Consider the following 22,031-nt stretch of genomic DNA (forward strand, 5'->3'; position numbering starts at 1 on the left):
CGTAATGATAATTCCCTCCAATAAAAATGGTTTCTAATTCGCCGAGTTAACTCACTGTGTCGTACCGACAAGCCGCTTGGGAGTGATCATCATTCATTAGTCAAAGCCCTAAAAGCCTCAACAGTTTCTCCAAAATCCAAGTCCGGCACCGAGTTTAAACCCAACGGTACGTAACTCATTTCTCAAATTCTTTCAAAACCTTGTTCGAGTTAAAATTTTGCCCCGTTTTGATCTATGTATAGAGTTGAATTATCGAAAACTTACTGGAAAATCACTTCAATTTGTAAGTTCCGTGTTTCGTTACTGAAATAAACCCTTTCTGAGCCCAGGTTGATAAATTCCGTGAAATTAAACTTGGGTTTGGACTTTTCTGCTGAAGACTTGGGTTCTTAGTAGTGGTGTACATTGGAAACGGTTAAGAGAAGCAAAGATTTCTTTGATTCTTTTGGGTTCATTTGGTTATAACGTTTTTGAAGAAGATATAGATTTTGAATTTTGTTAAGTCTGAATAGAATTTGGAAGTAGCTTTTTAGGGGTCCTGAATTTGAATTAACAGGTGTGAAGAATGGAGACCCCGGTTTCAGTTTCAGATGGAAAGGTGTCAAGGAGGTCAATGAGAAGGAACGTGAATGTAAAGAATTACAGTGAGAATGTGATGGATGAACTGATAGAGGGGCATTTGGGTGGTTCCAAGAAGAAGAGGATTAGAACAAAGGAGCAGTTGGAGAGAGAGACTGAAAAAGAGGCCATGATAGCACTTTCTTTGGGCTTCCCCATTGATGCTTTGCTTGAGGAGGAAATTAAAGCTGGGGTTGTAACAGAATTGGATGGGAAAGAGCAAAATGATTATATTGTTGTGAGGAACCACATACTCACTAGGTGGAGGCATAATGTTCGGACATGGATTTCCAAAGGGCAGATAAGGGAAACTGTGAGCAATGAGTATGAGCATATAATGTCTGCTGCATATGACTTTCTTTTGTACAATGGATATATAAATTTTGGGGTTTCTCCTTCTATAGTGTCTCAGATTCCTGAGGAGGCAACAGAAGGGTCTGTCATTATTGTTGGTGCTGGACTTGCTGGATTAGCTGCAGCAAGGCAGCTGATGTCATTTGGTTTCAAGGTGGTGGTCCTTGAAGGTCGGAACCGACCTGGGGGCAGAGTTTATACACAGAAAATGGGGCAAAATGGTAACTATGCTGCAGTTGATCTTGGTGGCAGTGTAATAACTGGTATAGATGCAAATCCTCTGGGGGTTTTGGCAAGACAACTTTCCATTCCTCTTCACAAAGTTAGAGATAGGTGCCCTTTGTACCAGCCTGATGGAGCACCCGTGGACGAGACTGTTGATTCTAAAGTTGAACTTATTTTTAACAAGCTGCTTGACAAAGTCACAGAGTTGAGAAAAATAATGGGAGGATTTGCTAATGATATTTCTCTAGGTTCAGTCCTGGAAACACTTAGACAACTATATGCTGTGGCTAGAACTGCAGAGGAGAGACAACTTCTTGACTGGCATTTTGCAAACTTGGAATATGCAAATGCTGGATGCCTCTCAAACCTTTCAGCTTCTCACTGGGATCAAGATGATCCTTATGAAATGGGAGGAGACCATTGCTTGCTTGCTGGTGGAAATTGGAGACTAATCAAAGCATTATGCAAAGGAGTTCCGATTTTTTATGGTAAAACTGTTCAGACAATAAGGTACGGAGATGGAGTTGAAGTCATAGCTGGTGGTCAAGTTTTTCAAGCAGACATGATACTTTGTACTGTTCCTCTTGGGGTTTTAAAGAGAAAATCAATAAGATTCGAACCAGAGTTACCTGATAAGAAGCTTGCAGCAATAGAAAGACTGGGATTTGGATTGTTGAACAAGGTTGCAATGGTATTCCCTTTTGTTTTTTGGGGAGAAGATCTGGATACATTTGGCCGTCTCAACCAGTATAGCCATAGGCGTGGAGAATTCTTTTTATTTTACAGTTACCATACTGTTTCTGGAGGTCCAGTGCTGGTTGCTCTTGTTGCTGGTGATGCTGCACAATTTTTTGAATCTACAGAGCCATCCACCTTGGTCCATCATGTTATGAGTATTCTTAAAGGTATTATTATAAATCTTTGATTAGCAGATTATACTGTTACACAACGATTTCTTAAGTTTGGTAAGAATCATTGGATTTCCATTTTTCTTAATTTCTTTCTGTTTGTTTCAATTGGGTAAACTATAACTTGGCCATTGAACTTCTCCCAATTCCACTTGTGCTAAAGCTCATTTTTCCTCCAGATTATGCAAAAACTCTAACTTAATAATGTATGCTTTCAAACCTTATCTGTATTGTGATGCCTTTTTGCCACTTGTAATTCCACATAATATAGGTAGGGAGGGCAAAGTGAAACCCCTTCCCCATATTCTAAGATTGTTAAAGCTTCTACAACCATTATAAGATTAAATATACAAAGGCATATTTCCAACTTAGTTATGTTTCTATTTCTTCTCACCCTTTGGAAAAGTCATATTAGCTAGACAATAACCAAGAAAGCTATGCAAAAAATGATGAGAAATACTCCAGATCTTTTACTTCTTATGAATGATATTGTAAGAGAAGAGATCTTTACGCATTTCTTTTTAAACATATGTATAGCGAGTCCTATATTTATACACAAAAGACACAAGTTGGGCTAGGCCCATCTCTACAACCCTAGGGTTTATATGGTTTATTCAACACTCCCCCTCAAACAGGAGCATATAGATTATATGCAACAAGATTGTTGCAAACATGGCATGTTCTAAGACATCTAAGAGACTTAGTAAGAATATTTGATGATTAATCAGTAGAGTTGACAAAACTTGTCATTATACATCCATATATGATTTTTTCCTTGATGAAATGATAGTAAACCTCTATACACTTGGTCCTCTTATGCCACTAAAGTGAAAGCCTCAATTTCAATCATTATACAAAACTTGTCATAATACATCCATATATGATTTTCTCCTTGATGAAATGATAGTAAACCTCTATACACTTGGTCCTCTTATGCCACTAAAGTGAAAGCCTCAATTTCAATCATTATAGCTTTTCACCACTTTGGATTTGAAAGAGCCTCTTGGGTGGTTTTAGGAATAGACACAAAGGATAAACGTGATATAAAGACAAATAAATTGAGGAGACACGATAGTAGATTAGTAGCTTAGGAAAGAGAATATAAGATGAGGATTACAAGTGGAATATATACCTTTGTGAAGAGCAATTGGTGCCTCAATAGGAGCAATCTTTGATGGCGGTGAAGATTGTGGATTCGATATAGGGCAAAAAGATGGTGAGTGAACATGAGCCTCAATAGTCTTTATAAAGGGGATGCCATTTATAAACTTGGGGGGACTAATTCCCTAATACCACTAAAGTGAAAGGACTCCATTTCAATCATCATAGCCTATCACCAACTTGACACCTTGAATTTGGAAGAGCCTCTCGAGTGATTTTAGGATTAGACACTGAGGATAAATATGATATAAAAGCATAATAAGATGAGGAGACATGATAGCAAGTTAGCAACTTAGAAAACAGTATATACGATTATAAGGTGAAGATTGTGGGTGGAATATATACCCTTGTGAAGAGTAATCGCCTAATCGGTTTCTTAATAGATAATTGATGACGGTGAAGATTGTGGATCTGGGGCAAGGGAAGAAGATGGCGAGTCAACAAGAGCCTCAATAGTCTTTATAAGGGGATGACATTGATAAACCTAGGGAGATTTGTTTGTAACTTTGTATATGTAAACTTGGTAGAAACTAAACCTAGGGAGATTCTTCAAAAAAAGAATCCTAATATTATATCCCCATAAATCAGTTGAAATTGTTTTTATATAATTAAATACTTATTGTTCTTAGGCCATTTTAATAAGACTTAAGCCCAAACAATTAACCTTCTTTCTTTTTTCTTCCTGAGTACATAAACACTGTACTTTATAATACAAATCATGTAATAGATGTTGAATTAATTATGAAAGATATTTAAAGCTAATATTAAATATGAGAGAGAGAAATATTTGGCTCATATGTGCTATTTTATTCGACTATAGTTGTTACAAAAATCACATATGGAGAACAAAAGATATTCTAATAGAACGTTTCATCTTTAGAAATGATTGTAGATGAAGTATTAGAGTTAATTCCTAATTTAGGTATTGACTATAATTTGATCACGTTTTGTCCTTAACTTTGATGACAATTCTAGATTTAGTCATCTGTTAACAATTTTGTCTAATCTCCGTAAAATCTTAGGGCTAAAAAGTAAATTACTATTTCCCAACATATTTCCTCTATTAGCAATTTCTTCCATTGAACCTCTTTTCAACACACTTAGACAATTCAATGTGGATTTGAGTGTCGAGTGTTGTGGTTGAATTTGGTTGCTAAAGCAAAATTTGGCACTGGTAGGCGTTCATTGTTGACAAGATAATAATTTACCTTTTAACCTCATCTTCATAAAATCTATAGTGTCATAAAATCAAGGGTAAATTGTTGTCAAAATATCAATCGATGACTAAATCCAAAGCATCATGATTGAGGTATAAATTGGGAATTAAATCTAAAGTATTATTAAGGGGATTAAACAACTTTAGAAAGGGTAGCCGGGTAAAAGAGCCTTCTTTTGCCTTTACCATAAGGTGTCTCTCTACAACTCAAACCCATGACCTACGAGTGGTAGGTTTACTATTCTTCCACTACTACGAGCCTCCCCTTTATTTAAACAACTTTCCAAATATCTCATAAAAGGTCAATATAATTTTGGAGTTATTACATGAAATATTTTGTTCACTTAATACTTATATGAGTTGCACTTTCTAAAGAAAAAAAAAAGTCAGTCTAAATGCCAATACTTATAGAGAAGTCGTTGATGTTCAACAAATTTAAACTTAAACACTAAGGTATTTGATAATATGTGGAACTTTTTACATCATACAACTTGGTATCATAGTTGAATATAGTAAGGGTGTTTAGGTTACTAGTTCTCTTTTTGGTAGTACGTCAATAAGAAATTTTTGATAATGTCCTATTTTCTTGGAGTTGAAGTGCCATTTTTATTATAGACTTATAGTTCATCCTATTTCCTTAAAGGGGCATCATGGACTCATGGGAGACAAAACCATCTTTTGCCTTTTGCCTTTTACCTTAAGTGTATCTATATCTCAAACCCTTGACCTTCTAGTGACATGGTAACTACTCCATCATCATGCCATGGCTCCCTTTTAGTTAAACAACATTTCAATTAGTTCATCATTATATTGATGGAGCTAGAGGGATACATGGAGCAAGAGGCAAATGTTAGTGAAATATCGATTCTCCCACACATTAGCAAGCAAAGGTTTTCCTCTAGAAGGTGCTAAATTATAGCTTACCAACTATTACGTTCCTTGTTAGAAGAAGAATTGTTGTCGGCACAAGTTGCCCACACTTCTGCATGGAGGATGAAACCTTTGTTCACGCATTAAGGGATTGTCCAAATTCAAAAATGATGTGCTGTTTGCCTGGTGTGAGTCATTTGAATTTTGACTTTTTCAGCAGAGACGAAATATCCTGGATAGAGATTAATCTGAAGATATCCCACATGGATTATGATATTCCATGGAACCTTGTTTTTGCGGTTGGCTGCTTGCTTGCTTGGAACTAGAGGAATAAATCACAGCATGATGTGAATTTTATTTGGCCTGTTGATTCATGCCCATGTTAGAAAAAATAAGGAAATGTTGGCAGATTTGGGTAATTGGAGGTTGAGGCTTAAATATTTTTGAGCATAATATATATATATATATATATATATATATATATATATAAAATAAATGTGCAGTCTCACTATTAGCTTAAACTTTTAGTTAACACTAAACACATCCTTTGATTTGGTCGCATGTTGTTTGGTCCATATAAAAATATTCAGCCCGCACACATGAGGGGGGCGTTGAGCATGATAATAATAATATAATAATATTAATAATAATATAATAAAATTTTTAGTTGAAATGGAACACATCTTTCAATTAATATGAGCAATTTGTGGGATGGAAGAAACCGACATTGACCTTTATAAGGTCAATGTTGATGGTAGTATGAGGGGTCAACTTGGTGTAGCTGTAGTGGGGGTACTTTGCTAGATGAATGAGGACCTTCGACGATTTTACCTACAAAAAGGGATCACCTTTAGTTTGATAGTGCACACATGGGGGAGGGGGGTTATCATGGTTTTATGTCTTTGTTAGGAAAAAGGTTTTCAGTTATTGGAGGGTTGAAAGCAACTCATTAATGATTGTTAAGAAAAGCTGTCGTGCAAGACTTTGCACCTTATAGAGGATTCTTTATATTCAACAAATTTTAACCTAAACGCTGAGGCACTTTTTAATAATAGATGGGAATCTCAAAAACATTCTAGTGTGGTGCTATCGTCCCAAAATAGTAAGCATGACCAAGTTACTTGTTCAACTTGGGGTCTAGGGCAAAGGCCCCATATCCTAATTTGATGTTATGTACCTACTTTACCCCAATCATCACACTGCTCAACATTGTAGATTTCTTGAGAATATGCCCTAATTCTTTTGGAATTGAATGCCCTTATTATTATGATTCATCCTATTTCCTCAAGGTAAGATCTGGTATTTTTTCAAGTTCTTCAGGAATACATAGTTCTTATGTAGAATAAAATTGCTTGCTTGATATGGAATGTTCAATAGCCCATTGTGTACTTTTACCTTTCTTAATTTGTATTCATCCTTTATGGAGAGCCCTGAAATCCATGTGTGCCTCTCTTAAAGTATTTTCTTTCTAAAATACATATTTATATATCTACGCTGCTATTTTTGTAGGTATATATGGTCCAAAGGGGATCAACGTACCTGATCCCGTGCAATCCATCTGCACGAGATGGGGAAATGATCCATTTTCTTTTGGTTCATATTCACATGTTAGAGTGCGATCATCTGGAAGTGACTATGATGCGTTGGCAGAAAGTGTTGATGGGCGGTTGTTCTTTGCTGGTGAAGCAACTATTCGGCAACATCCGGCCACCATGCATGGTGCCTATCTGAGTGGCCTAAGGGAAGCTTCGCGCATTTGCCAAGCTATGAAAGAGCTGCAAAACAATCCAAGGAAAATCACAACAAAGAATGCCGGGGCAAGCAAAGAAGTGTTGACAGAATTGTTCAAGAACCCTGACCTAGCATTTGGGCAGTTCTCATGTGTATTTGACCCCTTGACAGATGATCCAAAATCTTTGGGACTCATGGAAGTAACTTTTTCAGATACCTGTAAGGAATTTTCCGAAGTAGAGAACATACATCAACCGCCATCTGAACAACCTTTGCAGCTTTTTACAGTTTTGTCTCGTGAGCAAGCACATGAAGTGCACCTGGTGGCCGGGGGAAACGATTGTAAATTGTTGTATTTGTTCAAGAACCTTGGCTTGAAGCTACTGGGAGCTGACAGTTTAGGAGCTTTAGGCAATACCATTGCTACTAACATTGCCAATGTTCGAAAAGGCAAAGGTCGATACCGCAAGCGTGGCAGACCAAGAAAAGCAGGCGTCACTAATATTCATTTACCATCAGTTTAGAAATCCAGGTATATCAAGTTTTTGTTATTTTTATACAGGACAGTGAAAATTGGGCATGCCTTGGATCGTGTTATCCGCCCTTGTTTGCACCATAGTTCATTCGCTGACTGGAAGTTATTCATCAGTCTCTGTATTGCTGTGTACCATTGTAATTGATCCATTCTGTTACACCAAATAGCATAGATTTGTAAGGATTTTAGATGAGATATTTTGTTTGGTTATAGACCACCTGCTGACACAATTGATTTCAGCTGGTGATGTAAGAATTTTGTGCATAATGGCTTCCTGTTTGGTGTAATATGTTGTACTTTACCTTTTTTTTTTTTTTTTTTTTTTACTACAGATTGGTCAAATTTTTTCAGTCATGATACCCAGAAATAGGGTGTAACTCATCATATACACCTCAAACTACAACCATTGTATTAGTATATATATATAGTAATATAGTATGAAAACTTTGCCTTTGGTGTTTTTTTTTTTTTTTTTTTTTCAAAAATGGAAATGGTATGGACTATTATGGACATTTTGATATTTGATAATAGGGTTCAGCAAAAGAATTTTTTTTTTTTTAATTTTCACATTGTTCTTCTGTATGTTGTATTAGGTGGCAAATTATTATGCAGATCATGGTCCTTAAAAGGATTTGATTGACAAAATTTTAAACAATTTGAGGATCAAATTGGTTGAAATTGAAAATTAAGGATTGCATTGACAGGGAGAAACAATTGAGGGACCAAAATGTTGGTTTACTTTCTTTTTTTTTAATGTAATTAAGTTTAAGTTTTCAAATGAGTATTTAGAGTAAAATATATAATTAATGTTAGAAATAGTATGGAGTTGTGAAGTTATAAAAATGCCACGTGAAAGAAAGATTTTGATCACAGTTCATGTACCAATCATAAAAGATGAATTTCATTGTCTGCAATATAGATGGGCACTTTCACAAGTAGTTGCACCCAATTCAATGCAACTACTATTATCTGCAAATTATATTTTGCTATAAATTTTGTTAGATGTTTTTTGAAATAATGTTTACTGTCATTTGTTATCATATTTAGTTTAGAGTCAACACTTTGTAAATAGGTTAATAGTAAATATGTGATATCAATATTTGATAAAAAAAATGATAGAACTTTTGATCTATTAAGCATTACTTTTTATGAGGAGATTATACAATATCAATGTTACTAGAAATATTAAAAAGAGATCTCTTATTATTTTTTATATTCAGCATTATTTTGATTTGGTCATGTAGAAGCGACTCCTTAATTTATGTTATACAAACACTTGTATAACATATTTCAAATATGAAATACTTTCTATTACACTATTTTTTAATATACTAAAAATACATTTTTATTACATTAAATGTGCATTTTCTGAAAGTATATTATTTTACTACCAAATAATGAACATTCAGTACATAAATAATATATTTTCAATATCTTAAAAATAAACATTTATTCATAGTCCACATTACAATTTTATACAATTTGCCAAATCTTGTTGGTGGGGGATGTGGGAGCCAAGAGTGGTAGACAATAAATGGTAAAATTAAGAGTGTGGAGAATGATCTAATAAAAAAGTATCATATTTAATTTTAAAATGTGTCATTTCAATTATTCCTAAATATTTTAATTAATTTAAACTCAAATATAAAAAATAAAAAATATAATAACCGATAAATAAAAAAAAATGAAATAACCTTGTAACTATTAACTAGGGTAATCATATATTCATATAGTTCCTCATGGACATGATAATAGTCGAATTGTGAATGTGGTTCCTTGTTAAAACGAAATCATTTTTTACTTGATGTCAGGATGGAAGGCAGCAATGCCGGGATTTGAATTCCACCAAAAATATGAATAGGAAAAAGATATAGAATGATGGAATGTGTTGATTGAATTCTTTGTACGCGCATAAAGATTAGAGTCTAACGGGTGAACTTATTACATGAATTACAACTTACCTTTAGAAGCGGAATTCGGTGGACATAGGATTAATCCGGCGAAACTAAATCAGTATTATTAAATAAATAAATAACCTAGAAAGGGACGACCGTGTAGTCGTGTACACCCTGTCCCACAATTTTTATTACACAAGTCAGATACGTACACTCTCCTCTATATATTTAAATCGTCACCGGTCTTTCTCCGCGTGTATCGATCATAGCGACCAACCCCCTTCCTTCAGTAAGTGTTCTCTCTGCTCTCCCTCACTCCCATTGCTTCATTTTCTGCTATCTTGTGTTAACAATTAACTATATAGATTGTGAAAATCATGTTAGAAATTGATTAATTTGTTTTCTCCAATAACATAAATTCTACTAGTTATCAAGCTCCGATCCTTTCTGGGTAGGTAAAGAGTTGGACCTTCTTTTTTTTTTTTTGATTTGATCCTTTTATGGATTATTGGCATTCAAGAAGTATAGCGATGAAAATTTGAGCTCAAACCTGAGTAGTTATTAGTTTGCTGATTCCCCCATCTTGTTTTGTTTTGTTATGTTTTTGCAGTTTTATCTAGGGATCTTATGAATGAACAATCACTTGGATAGTGTGCAGTGATTGTGTAAAATAATTTCGTGCTATACTCGATAACAATGATAGTATGTTAATTGTTATACTTTAGAAAGGAATTGAGAGAGTTTAGATGGCTTAGGGATAATCAACCATTCAACCCAATCATCTGACATAGAAATGAATTAGGAAAATTTTAGGAAGCCATTCTAGGGCACGCAAATGATGAAGTCCAAAAGAAACAAAAATTAGGAAAAAAGAGTGACTTGAACTTTGTTGCTTACTACTTTAGATGTACGATCTTAAATCCCTGTGTTTGATCTATTTGCTGGTTCAGTACAGAAAAACCGAAGAGAATGGCTGGTGTGAACCTGACAATGACGGCGTGCACTGTGTGCCTGGTGCTAACCTTGCATTTCACAGTACGCCTTGTATCACAACATCTTTCGGCGTGGAAGAAACCAAAGGAGCAAAAGGCAATACTTATCATCATCCTAATGGCTCCCTTGTATGCTGTTGTTTCCTATGTTGGTTTAGTAGATTTTCTCGGGAGCAACACTTTTTTCACATTTTTGGAGTCTGTCAAAGAATGTTATGAAGCTCTTGTAAGTCTTTGTAGCTAACATATTTACCATATTAAATGCCTATGATGTGTTTGATCATTTCACTGTTTCTTCTCGAAAGTGGAATTCGTGACACTCCATACTCAGTTAATGACTATTGTTTTATGAAATGCAGGTTATGGCTAAGTTTTTAGGCTTGATGTACACATACCTAAATATATCCATAAGCAAAAACATAGTACCAGATGAGATTAAAGGAAGAGAGATTCACCACTCGTTTCCGATGACTCTCTTTCAGGTAGAGTGTTTCCTTCAAAATCTGCATTGTCTATCATTATCTTATCAAGCAGGACAGTTGCCCTTTTTCTTTTTTTTTCGTGGAAGGCAAAATAATCAATCTTTATTTTTTGGTAGTCATGGTCAAAGTAAGAACTGAAGAAGCATGCCATTTGTAATACAACGCTAAGTATATTATTTATATGTGCAATACTATGTTTGATACTATAAAGTATTTGACAATAGATGAATCTTCATTCACTTGAGTCACTAATCAATCAACCTTAGTGAAGTTTTGGCACCTTCATCTCGTGGTTCATAGCTGAATTGAAGCATGTGCTCTATCTCAACTAAAAGCCTAAGTTGATAATTAGGATGCACATTTATGTTTATATATTATATGCTGAATACGCCCCCCTCACTTGTGTGAGCCGATTACTTTTGACGGGCTTCAAGTAACATGTGAATCATAATGGGGTTGACTCTAATACTAAATTGAAGCATGTGCTTCATTTCAACTAAGTTGATAGTTGGACTGCACCTTTATGTTTATATATTATATGCTCAATAAGGTGTATACCTTACATACTGTCTTCGTGGTCTGCAGCCTCACACTGCCCATTTAAACCACCACACATTGAAGCTTCTCAAGGACTGGACATGGCAATTTGTTTTGATCCGCCCTGTATGCTCTGTGTTAATGATAGCTCTACAACTTCTTGGAATGTATCCCACTTGGGTTAGCTGGATATTCACCATTATCCTAAACATTTCGGTTTCGCTAGCTTTATACTCACTTGTGGTATTCTACCATGTGTTTGCAAAAGAGTTGGCACCACACAAGCCGCTTGCCAAGTTTTTGTGTGTGAAGGGAATTGTCTTCTTCTGTTTCTGGCAGGTAATTAATTCTCTCAATCTCTCTCTTTCCCATCTAGAGTTGTGCACTGTTTCTAATCATCTTTCAAGAAGTAAAATCTCCACATCAGAGTAGATTGCACTTTCTTTTCACCAGAGTAAGGCCAGAGTGGCCATCTTTCCCAACTAGTTTTGATAGAATATCATGGCTGATTTCAAGTGCCATGAATTTCACAACTGATATCCATTGCACGTGTTCTTATCTCTGGGGATAACTCCAGCCAAGATGGCTAAGAATACAAACTTGTAATCACAAGGTCACAAGTTTGAATCCTAGCATTTTTGGTTTGAGCTCGTCAATTATAGATTTATGGAAAATCTAGATTGGTTTACGTCCTTGTGATCCTTTATATCAGTGCCACAAACTGCTACTTGAATCTCGATCTGCGTTTTCAATATTGTTCTCGGTTTTCCAGGGGATTGCAATTGAGATTCTTGTTGCCCTCGGGATAATAAAATCCCACCATGTCTGGTTCGATGTGGAGCACATTCAAGAAGCTCTTCAGAATATGTTAGTGATAGTGGAGATGGTCCTCTTCTCCATCGTTCAGCAGCATGCGTACACTGCAGAGCCTTACCGCAAAGAGAACAAGAAGGACTAATTCCAAAGTTGGTGTGTATTTGTAATATGTATTATCATATATGAGTTGCTTGTCTAGTATAAGTATTAGCCCCTGCAGATTCTGCTCCGGTTATTGTATTAGATAATTTATGATTATAAGTATAGATTTTGAATTCATGTTATGGAATGTGATTTAACAGTCTATTTATTTTTGTTAAAGCATATAATATATAATATAAATACGCTTAGACTTTTAATTGAGATAGAGCACATGTTTCAATTTAGTGTCAAAACCAATCCCATGTCAAAGGTCATGGGTGTGTTGCTTGGAACCCATTAAGGGGTCATGTTGAGTATATATATGTGTGTGTGTGTGTGTGTGTATCCAACTATAGTGTATTTGAGATGGAGCACATGTTTTGGTAGATTATAAATTGGTAATCCATCTCATAATTGCCACACCCCTATAGCATAGACTGACAGTTCCTGGAAATTGGATCTGAAGAGAAGCTTTTATTTGACAATCAAAGTGTTTGCATTGTACTAATTCTAGAAGAAAAGCAGAACAAAACATGTCTGCCCATTCAAGAGTAAATGTACAAATTTAAGAACCAAAAAGAGCAAGGTGGAAAGGAGGATAGGTGAGAGGAGATAACAGATGAACAAATTGTCTTGAAGCTTTGACCAGAGCTTGACATCATTTTTCTTATCACATCAAGAAAAGGAACTACCATAAAGTGTAGTGAAATTTATTCCAGATCGAATTGAACTAACCCGAACTCAATGAGATCCTTCACTGACTTTCTGCAATGCGATGATGAAGCAAATTAGCACCCAGAACCAAAAATTAATGCAGTTTATCAGAGTGCTATTGCACATTGATGAGGTGAGGTGAAAATGCTTTCTTTTTCAAATTTATTTAGAATCAAATAAAAAGAAAAGGATTTGTGAAAAAAGCCCCTATTAAGCAGAAAGATGCTAGCAGGTGATGCATGAGCAACTCATAAGATGATCAAAACTATGCTGGAACAAAGTATGAATTAGGAATTATGAACTTTAACTACATGTTCTAGATTCACAGCTAAGTCATGATCATAGACTTATTTTAACAAATATAATTTCTATTTGTCTTAGTTGACACCAAGAATCATGTACCTCTTCCTTCTTGTCTTTCTTGCCTCCTGTGAATAACTTATATCCTCCGTAGAAGACCAACCCCCAACCAGAAAGGGAAATGAGCACAAACTACAAGAGAACAAAATACAAATCAACCTTACAGGTTATGATTTACAACTGCTGCAGGCATGCATTTATTCAAAACTCAAATTCTCAAGTTAGCAAATTGATATAATGACAATAGGAACCAAATACACAGTATGATATAATTAACCAAGTCATGAAAAGAATGAACTACTAACAATCTATAAGCAGCTCAAATTGTATCTGAAGTCAGAAACACTCACATGCTCTTCTTTCCATTTTGAAGGGCTCATTGGGTCCGCCCAGAAGTTCACCTTTGGTGGACCATGATGGTCTGCATAAAAAAGTAACAGGAATTAGATGAAGATTTTGTTTCTTCACTTTAGCTAAACCTCTAGCATACAGTAAAATCTCAACATCTCTTAGAATCAAATTCTTCTCAGTCAACCGCATAGTGTGAAATGGTAAGAGTACACACCCAATCAGTTACATTGTTTGATCAGAGTTTAATATTAAATTAGTCAATCACAAGAGTTATCAGTTCCTTCAGAAAATGGTTATAATAAAGAACAAATAATTCCCAGGATGATTATAACTTCGACAAGTTTTCTGCAACAATCGATCCCCAGCTAGATCAAAACTTCGACTAATTTTCTTCAACAATTGACTCCGAGGTAGGTTAAAACTTTGACAGTTTTTTTGTCAAAAAATTACACAATTCGTACATAGTTTTTACAGAGTTTCTGCCATTAGTATATATAGATACTTCTACACTGGTCAAGTGAGTAGCTTTCATAACACAATAATAACATATGATGCAATGTAGAAACTATACTTTTAGTTCCAGTATTACCTATAAGAAAACTATTTTCAAATTTCTACCTTCAAAAATGGTTTCAATAAAGGGCAGCTGATTTTCTTGAACTTCAAATTGAAAAGGCAAAAACTCTTATGAAACTATCTCATGGATCCTTATCCGTAAGACATGTCATGTTTTCCATAAGTATTACACTTTCCCTCATAAGTAACTCTCTTCAACTCCTAAATATTACATCTTGAATTAAAAATGTTACATTTTTCCTCAAAAGTATCACATTTTTCCTAATAAGTATTACACCTCCCCTTATAAGTAATAATCACTTAACCCATTATTAGTATTACACTTTTCCTTAAAAGTATTAAGTGTTCACTCATAAGTAATAATCAATTCATTTATCCATTTACACTTTTTCTCATAAGTAACTTTTCAAACCCTAAATATTACTATTTGATTTAAAATTATTACATTTTTCCTCAAAAGTATCACACTTTCCCTCATAAATAACAATCAATTTATCTTTGATAAAAATATTACAATTTCCTTCATAACTTCATAAGTATTACATTTCTATCTAAACCTAGTCATCTCATGGAAAATGATCCGGTCTCATAGGAGACTCACCCAATTGAAAAACTTACAAACATTTCAGTGACAAATTAAACAATGGGAAAATTGGTATTTATGTTTCCTAAGTAACACATAAGCATCCATAAACATAGGTTCTCCTGCAACTACTAAAGTGCAGGATTTTAGAACATGTACCATGAAAAATCATACATTGATGTATTTATATAAAAGAGATGAAAGATAATAATATAGTTCCCCACAGAGACATCTGCATACATAAATGTACACGAGCCAAAAATATGCATAGATGTATACAAGCATACATATAATTACATAACGCAGAAAAACATAAATCAGAATTCATTCCAATCGTAATTGTGCATGCGCAAATGACAAATATACATAGACTCTAACCAAATTTCATATATTCGGAAGTAGTTACAGGCAGTTAGGTCATTAAATCGGAAATCAGGTTAAATATCGCACGGAGAAAGGCTAAAAAGATAGGATATAAGAAAATTACCGCCGCCGCCGGCGAGACCGCGCCGCTGGATGAAGTTGGCGGCTTGGCTCGCAGTAGGGACTGATTTGGGAGCGGAGAATCGAGAGATATTCGCGGCTTGCCGTGCCGCGGCTGTCCACGCCGCCATATGAGTATTTGCAAAGGACTCTTCCGGTCGTCGGAGAAAAAAAAACAAAGCGAAGTTAAAGAAGCTGCGAGAGTGAAGAGTTGGAAATGAGTCGGCGAAAATGGTACAAATTACAATACAAGGGGAGAGAAGAGAATCGGTCGAAAAGACCGTAACGCCCTTCCCGCTAGTTGGGGATCTTCTTGGGCTGGCTCAATTTGGCAACTAAGGCCTGGCCCAAGTATAGGAACAACGCAAATTATGCTATGACCAGACACGGGTCTACGTAAGATGGACCCAGGTCCATGTTCATTATCTTAAAACTCGGGTTGTTACCTAAATCTACATTCACATACACTATACTCTACATTCACATACATTATACTCTACATTCACAATTTGTAAACTCCACATCACACATTACAGGATTATATGTTTAGTAACTATATTACCACTGTTATGCATTCACACATTCAAAACTCTATATTCACAGGTCCTATACTCCACATTCACAACTTGAGAACTCCACATTCACACATTACAGGGCTACAAGTTGCTAGAACTTCTTAACTCTATTACAAATTCACACATGCATAACTCTACATTCACGATTTCTATACTCCATATTCACAATTTGAAACCTCCACATTCACACATTTCTGGGCAACTCTACATTCACACAATCATAAATCTACATTCACGATTTCTATACTCTACATTCACACTTTGAAACCTCTACATTCACACATTTTTGAACAACTCTATATTCAGCAATATGTTTACTAATTTAAAAAAAAAAAAAAAAAAAGAGTCAAAAACGACGTAGTTTTAGACCCAGGTCCACCTTGCAAGGTGGACCTGGGTCCACAGCATAATTTGCCTTAAATCTATGTTAACAATTTTAAAACTTTATATTCACAATTTTAAATCTTAATATACAAAATTGCATTATTCAATATTCACAATTTTTGAACTCTGTGTTCACAATTTTGTTATATAGATTTAAAATTTGTGTTATACTATTGAATATAGAGTTCTGAAATTGTGAACATCGAATTTAAAATTTGTGAATATAAAGTTCAAAAATTGTGAACATAGAATTCAAAAATTGTGAATATAGAGTTCTAAAATTACGAACATAGAGTTTTAGAATTGTGGATATGGACATGCGCCCACCTTATTTTAAATGAATAGATGATGGAACTACTTTAAAATGGCAAATTACATCATGGACACATGTATATAAATATATAATAAATATTTTATTGAGATATTTTAATAAATAAAAATTATATTAATATAGTTTCTTAATATATTGTTTTAATAATTTTTGATGAATTTGTAATATTGATTTTATAAGCTTTTAGTAATGATAAGTCGTACCTATAACTAATGCAGTGATCTGAAAATATATCAATCAGAACTTAATTTTGGTCATTTATATGTGTCATTTAAAAAATATGTGTCATTTAAAATATATATCAATTAGAATTTTTTAATGATATATTTTTTATACATTAATTTTATTTGTACTAAATAAAAAGAAAAAATAAAATATTGTTTTCAGTCCCTCGACTATAATACATGTAGCAATTTTGGTCTTTGACTATTAAAATTTTCAAATTAAGCGCATGACTATTCAATTTGTATCACATTTGATCATTGACTATTAACATTTTCATATTATATACATGACTATTCAATTTGTATCGGAATTTGTCATGCCGTTAAATGTTTTGATCAAATTTTCAGTCAAGTCACCGCTGACCGATTAATTTATTTAATTTTTATTTAAATTAAAAAACTTTTAAAAAAAAGTAATAATAATTAAAAAGAACGTTGGGCAGCCCTTCCTCCTGACGAAGGAGGAGGGGACCAGCGTTCTCTTCCCCCCTTTTTCTCCTTCATCTCCGGTAGACGGAGACGAAGGAAGAAAGGATGGCTCCCTTCTTTGGCGGAGGAGAAGGGAGGGGGGGGGGGAGAGAACGCCGGCCTCCCCCTCCTCTGTCTCTGCCAAAGACGAAGGAGGAAGGTGGGGGGTGATTGGTATTTTTAAAATTTTTTAATTTAAAAATTATTAAAATAAAAATTAAATAAACTAGCTTGTCACCAGTGATTTGGTCGAAAAATTTAAGCGCTCTTTGGACTTTTTAAACTTAGCGAACTGAAACATCTTAGTAGCTAAAGGAAGGGAAATCAACCGAGTGACAGGACCAAATGTGATGCAAACTGAATAGTCATGCACCAAATTTGAAAATATTAATAGTCAAGGACTAAATGTGATACAAATTGAATAGTCATGCATCTAATTTAAAAACTTTAATATTCAATGATCAAAATTGATGCATATAGTATAGTCGATGGACTAAAAATAATATTTTCTCAAAAGAAAAATACATTGAAGTTAGAAAAATTAAGGAGAAAAAAATATGAATAACCTTCTTGGTATAATTATTTCAGGAAAAATATTTTTTAAAAAAAAAACCTTTGAATGTGGGTTTCCTCTTCATTTAAAATTATTGCAGAAAAGGCATTCTCCATTATAATGTAATTGCAACTTATTAAACGTAAAGGGTGTGATTGAATGGAAGGGAATCACTCACTCTTAACCAAACGCCAATATCCCATGTCTGACGGTGAAATCCTGGGCGCTATATCCACAAAAAATGGTAAATTATTAAGATTGTGTTTGATTGGAGACTTTTGTACCCTATTACGAGATTTGGTATTCATTATCATGTTTGTTTGTCTCTTTTTACTATCTTACAATAATGTTATTGTTCATTATTCAATATAGAAGAACTTTAATACTATTATGAGATTTGATATTCATTATCATGTTTGTTTGTCTCTTTTTACTATCTTACAATAAGGTTATTGTTCATTATTAATATAGAAGAACTTTAATACTCTCTCTCTCCCCCTCCCTCCCTCCCTCTCTCCCTCTCTCTCGCGTGTGTGTTTACTCAAAAAAAAAAAAAACAAAACAAAAAATAAAAGAGATACTTCTCTTACTTAAACCCATTACCATTACGATGTATTTGATTACAATTACCTAATAAAAATGACTTACTAAACAACGAAATATGTGAATTCTCAAGAATATTATTCCATTTTAAACTTATTTCATAAACCAAACATCTTGTAATATGTAGAGTGAAGATAATATGACAAATTTGGTTAAGAAGAGTTCTTGACCTTAATCAACCTTAGAAAAATATGACACTTTCTCCTAAGTTTAACTGCCATTGAGACAAAGTCTCATAGGGTTAAAAACAAATGTAGTAATGGTTTAATTCACATTCACCACTGTTCTACCATTTCCATATATATACACCAAAAAACAATTAGTTTCCAGAAAATAAAATGGAATCCATAGTCAGTTGGGTTGGGCAACAACACCACAAGTATAGCAACATCATTCAAAACTGTAATACAAAAACAGTGGAAACTTTCAGATACCAGTTTGAGCACATCCAGCAGAAACTACCATCACAGACATGGAACGGGGATGAGTTGGCTTAATCATATAGTGACGCTCAAGCTCGGTGATGAGTGAGAATTTGATGTTGGCGAACCAACCGTGTATTACTCATCTTTCAATGCAGTAAGGCACTCTTCTCAACTTGCGGGCGTTTGAGGTTCGATATTCTGCAAGGAATTTAACTCGAATGTTAGAAGACATTATTGAAATGAACAATCATTTAAGAACACATCATCTAGCACAGAGTTATAGAGTTACCACTACAAAGGCAATAACGGACTAAAAGAAGGCAAGCGACAGAGAAATGACCAGTATTTGCAAGAAGGAAAGGTAGAACAAGAATGAAAAATTGCAAGCATTATCATTTTGATATTCACAAAGTTAAGAGACTAGGAAATATTATATTCAGCATTCATGATGCCCAACAATCAAATTTGCAGGACCATTTATGTTGCAGTTATAATCCGGAGCATAGCCTATTATGCACCCTCGGCCTTGCCCTCAGGCTATGTTAATGGGATATGAAAATGACACTCAGAACAAGACGAGTGAATAGTGGTTTTGGACTCATTATGCACATTCTCAATGTCCTAAAATTTATAGGCTAAGGATTTAACCATCCACTCTGCTAAGAATTAGGTCCTTAAGTACAGTTCAAAGTTCAAAGAACAACTAACTATCTGATAATGAAGGTAATCCCTTCACCACGTGGCTAAAACTAATTCAAGATTACCTATGCACAATAAAGCAAATATATGCAAATTAATGGTGTGGAGAGGTGGCTTCATGATAATTTAGCATCAGACTTAACTAACTTCTAAATGACCTCCAGCATGGTCTACTTCCGTGACCAATCATCAAACAGAGTGCCGATACATAAAAGGTGCCCAAAATATCCCTCCTCTCAAACACTTAAGAGCAGCTATAAGATTACTCAATTCATCAAAATACTAAACTCCAAGGGTTTACAATCGTACACGTGTTGCTGATACATAAAAGGTGCCCAAAATATCCCTCCTCTCAAACACTTAAGTTAAGAGCAGCTATAAGATTACTCAGTTCATCAAAATACTAGACTCCAAGGGTTTACAATCATACAAGTGTTCATATATTTCTACCTATATAAAACAAGTAATGCGGCATTTATTTAACATTTGTACTCTAAAAAATGTCTTTCAAAACAAAAATAGATGATGAAGTTCAGTTGGCGTCATGTGAAAATATGCGAGGCATTAATCAAATATGTACCCCTTTTAGTAAAAAGGGAGTTAGAATCTGTGCCAATACTAAATAAATTTGACCATATTTTCTCCAGTAGAAAGATAAGATGAAAATCTATCTGAGATGGCTTAACATTCAATGAAATAATACCTCTTAAGTTACTAAGACAAAGCCCAACTGGAAAAAAGAAGATACAAGCACACCCTCGATTGACTAACAAACCTATTAAATGACTGAAAAAAAATCTGTGGAGAACCAGAAATACTTCTTCTGATCACCCAAGGGAGAGCCCAGCAAACAGCAACTCCAACTCCTCATCCTGCGATGTGGTTCTCTGCAATAGAATTAAGCCAAGTTAACAAATTATCATATTAGATTCCTTATAGACCATAGGATAAGCAAACAAGCATACAAATGTTCATACTCTGTTCGTTTAACAGACGAGCTCTAAAATTACTTTATTTATGTTTGTTTACCACCGAACGAGTAGTTTACCAAAGTACATATATTCTACCACAAAACAGACAGATTCTTAACGAACTCCCTAAAGTGCGGAGAGAAAAGGATCATCAACCATAATACCTGAATAGACAAAAGTTGGAGGATTTTATTCAAAACCCTCGTCCGATGAGATACATATGTGCTGTTCTGAGGGAGTCTGCTCAATCTCGTCATTTCTTCATGAACGGCTGCTTTCTTCTCATCAGCCCCCACTTTCTTGTAAGCATCCCTGCCAGCAACACCCTTTTTCGGACGATTAAGGGCATTTCCATCCCCAATTTGCTCAAAATTTTCCATTTTTACACTACACTAAACAATATAGCAGAATAACAAAGAAAAATATGCAAATTAATACACAATAAATACATAATAACGAAGAAAAAAATTACAACAGATAAACAAAATACTGATAATTTTTGCTTAATGATAAAAGCACGACCTATTTTCCAACAATTATAAAGCCTAAAAGACTTGTCACTTGTAAAGAGATAGGAGGGAAAAACTTACAATTGTCAGAGAAAATAGATGGATTTTTAAACAAGAGTTGCAGTCTTGCAGAAAAGAGGTGTAGGCTTCGACGATTACAGAAACAGCAGATGAAGGGATGCTCTGAAACTGAAAGATTGCCTTGGTGTTACGCTAATCGTAAATTGCAACTTGGGATATCTAGAGTTTGGAATTGTAAATTCCGCCCCAAGCTATTGTTAATTCTATTCCGCACTGCTTGTGCAAATTTCGTTGAAAAATCTATTAATTTAATTTGAAAGTGTTGATTAAATAAATTAGATTGAAAAATTCTTGGTGTTGGATATGGTATTACGGTCCAAAATTGAATAAGAATTACAACTTAGTCCAATATCAATCTCGGATTAAATATTATTTGTATTAAATTATTGTTATTTGTATTAAATTATTGTTGTAATCATTGTATTATTATATTCTTGTAGGGTCAGGTCTTACAATTATATAAAGGGCCTTAACCCCTTCATCTCCTTTGAGCCATTCCTCCTGGCTTCAAACCATTCATGGGCTACATGTTCCGCCACCGGACGAACTCCTCTTAAGCCGCTTCGATCGCCTTGAAGAAGAACCAGCCATGGAGTATCTCTATTGAGCACAAGTCGACAGCTTCTGGGCTTGGAGAGTGGTATACGACAAGAGCATAAG

The 22,031-nt window shown here is 34.6% G+C and overlaps 4 protein-coding genes across 6 annotated transcripts; 2 read left to right on the plus strand and 2 right to left on the minus strand.

Moving 5' to 3' along the window:
* Window positions 1-26: 26 nt before the first annotated feature.
* LOC116026493 (lysine-specific histone demethylase 1 homolog 2) lies at window positions 27-7,905 on the plus strand. 2 transcript variants are annotated; one of them, XM_031267853.1, is made up of 3 exons: window positions 27-166; window positions 330-2,102; window positions 6,862-7,905. In XM_031267853.1, the coding sequence occupies exons 2-3, from the start codon at window positions 566-568 to the stop codon at window positions 7,605-7,607; spliced, it is 2,283 nt and encodes a 760-aa protein (XP_031123713.1). In that variant the 5' UTR covers window positions 27-166; window positions 330-565; the 3' UTR covers window positions 7,608-7,905. The 2 variants fall into 2 exon arrangements, with proteins under 2 accessions (XP_031123713.1, XP_031123714.1); XM_031267854.1 differs by having other exon boundaries at window positions 29-166; window positions 557-2,102.
* Window positions 7,906-9,754: 1,849 nt separating this feature from the next.
* On the plus strand, window positions 9,755-12,699 carry LOC116015167 (transmembrane protein 184C-like). Of its 2 annotated transcripts, none has more exons than XM_031255195.1 (5): window positions 9,755-9,802; window positions 10,464-10,731; window positions 10,865-10,987; window positions 11,573-11,863; window positions 12,297-12,699. In XM_031255195.1, the coding sequence occupies exons 2-5, from the start codon at window positions 10,483-10,485 to the stop codon at window positions 12,480-12,482; spliced, it is 849 nt and encodes a 282-aa protein (XP_031111055.1). In that variant the 5' UTR covers window positions 9,755-9,802; window positions 10,464-10,482; the 3' UTR covers window positions 12,483-12,699. The 2 variants fall into 2 exon arrangements, with proteins under 2 accessions (XP_031111055.1, XP_031111063.1); XM_031255203.1 differs by having other exon boundaries at window positions 9,780-9,802; window positions 10,469-10,731.
* A 236-nt stretch (window positions 12,700-12,935) lies between these two features.
* On the minus strand, window positions 12,936-15,760 carry LOC115996775. Its single transcript, XM_031236183.1, has 4 exons — window positions 15,553-15,760; window positions 13,906-13,976; window positions 13,598-13,687; window positions 12,936-13,246 (listed from the first exon to the last, which is right to left on the minus strand). Exons 1-4 carry the CDS (start codon window positions 15,677-15,679, stop codon window positions 13,223-13,225), a joined length of 312 nt encoding a protein of 103 aa, XP_031092043.1. The 5' UTR covers window positions 15,680-15,760; the 3' UTR covers window positions 12,936-13,222.
* A 4,551-nt stretch (window positions 15,761-20,311) lies between these two features.
* LOC116019159 lies at window positions 20,312-21,538 on the minus strand. The gene is made up of 3 exons (XM_031259285.1): window positions 21,372-21,538; window positions 20,946-21,173; window positions 20,312-20,697 (listed from the first exon to the last, which is right to left on the minus strand). The coding sequence occupies exons 2-3, from the start codon at window positions 21,159-21,161 to the stop codon at window positions 20,638-20,640; spliced, it is 276 nt and encodes a 91-aa protein (XP_031115145.1). The 5' UTR covers window positions 21,162-21,173; window positions 21,372-21,538; the 3' UTR covers window positions 20,312-20,637.
* Between the last annotated feature and the right edge of the window lie 493 nt (window positions 21,539-22,031).

The sequence above is a fragment of the Ipomoea triloba genome, chromosome 1 (genome assembly GCF_003576645.1).
Source record: "Ipomoea triloba cultivar NCNSP0323 chromosome 1, ASM357664v1".
In the NCBI taxonomy this organism is placed as follows: domain Eukaryota; kingdom Viridiplantae; phylum Streptophyta; class Magnoliopsida; order Solanales; family Convolvulaceae; genus Ipomoea; species Ipomoea triloba.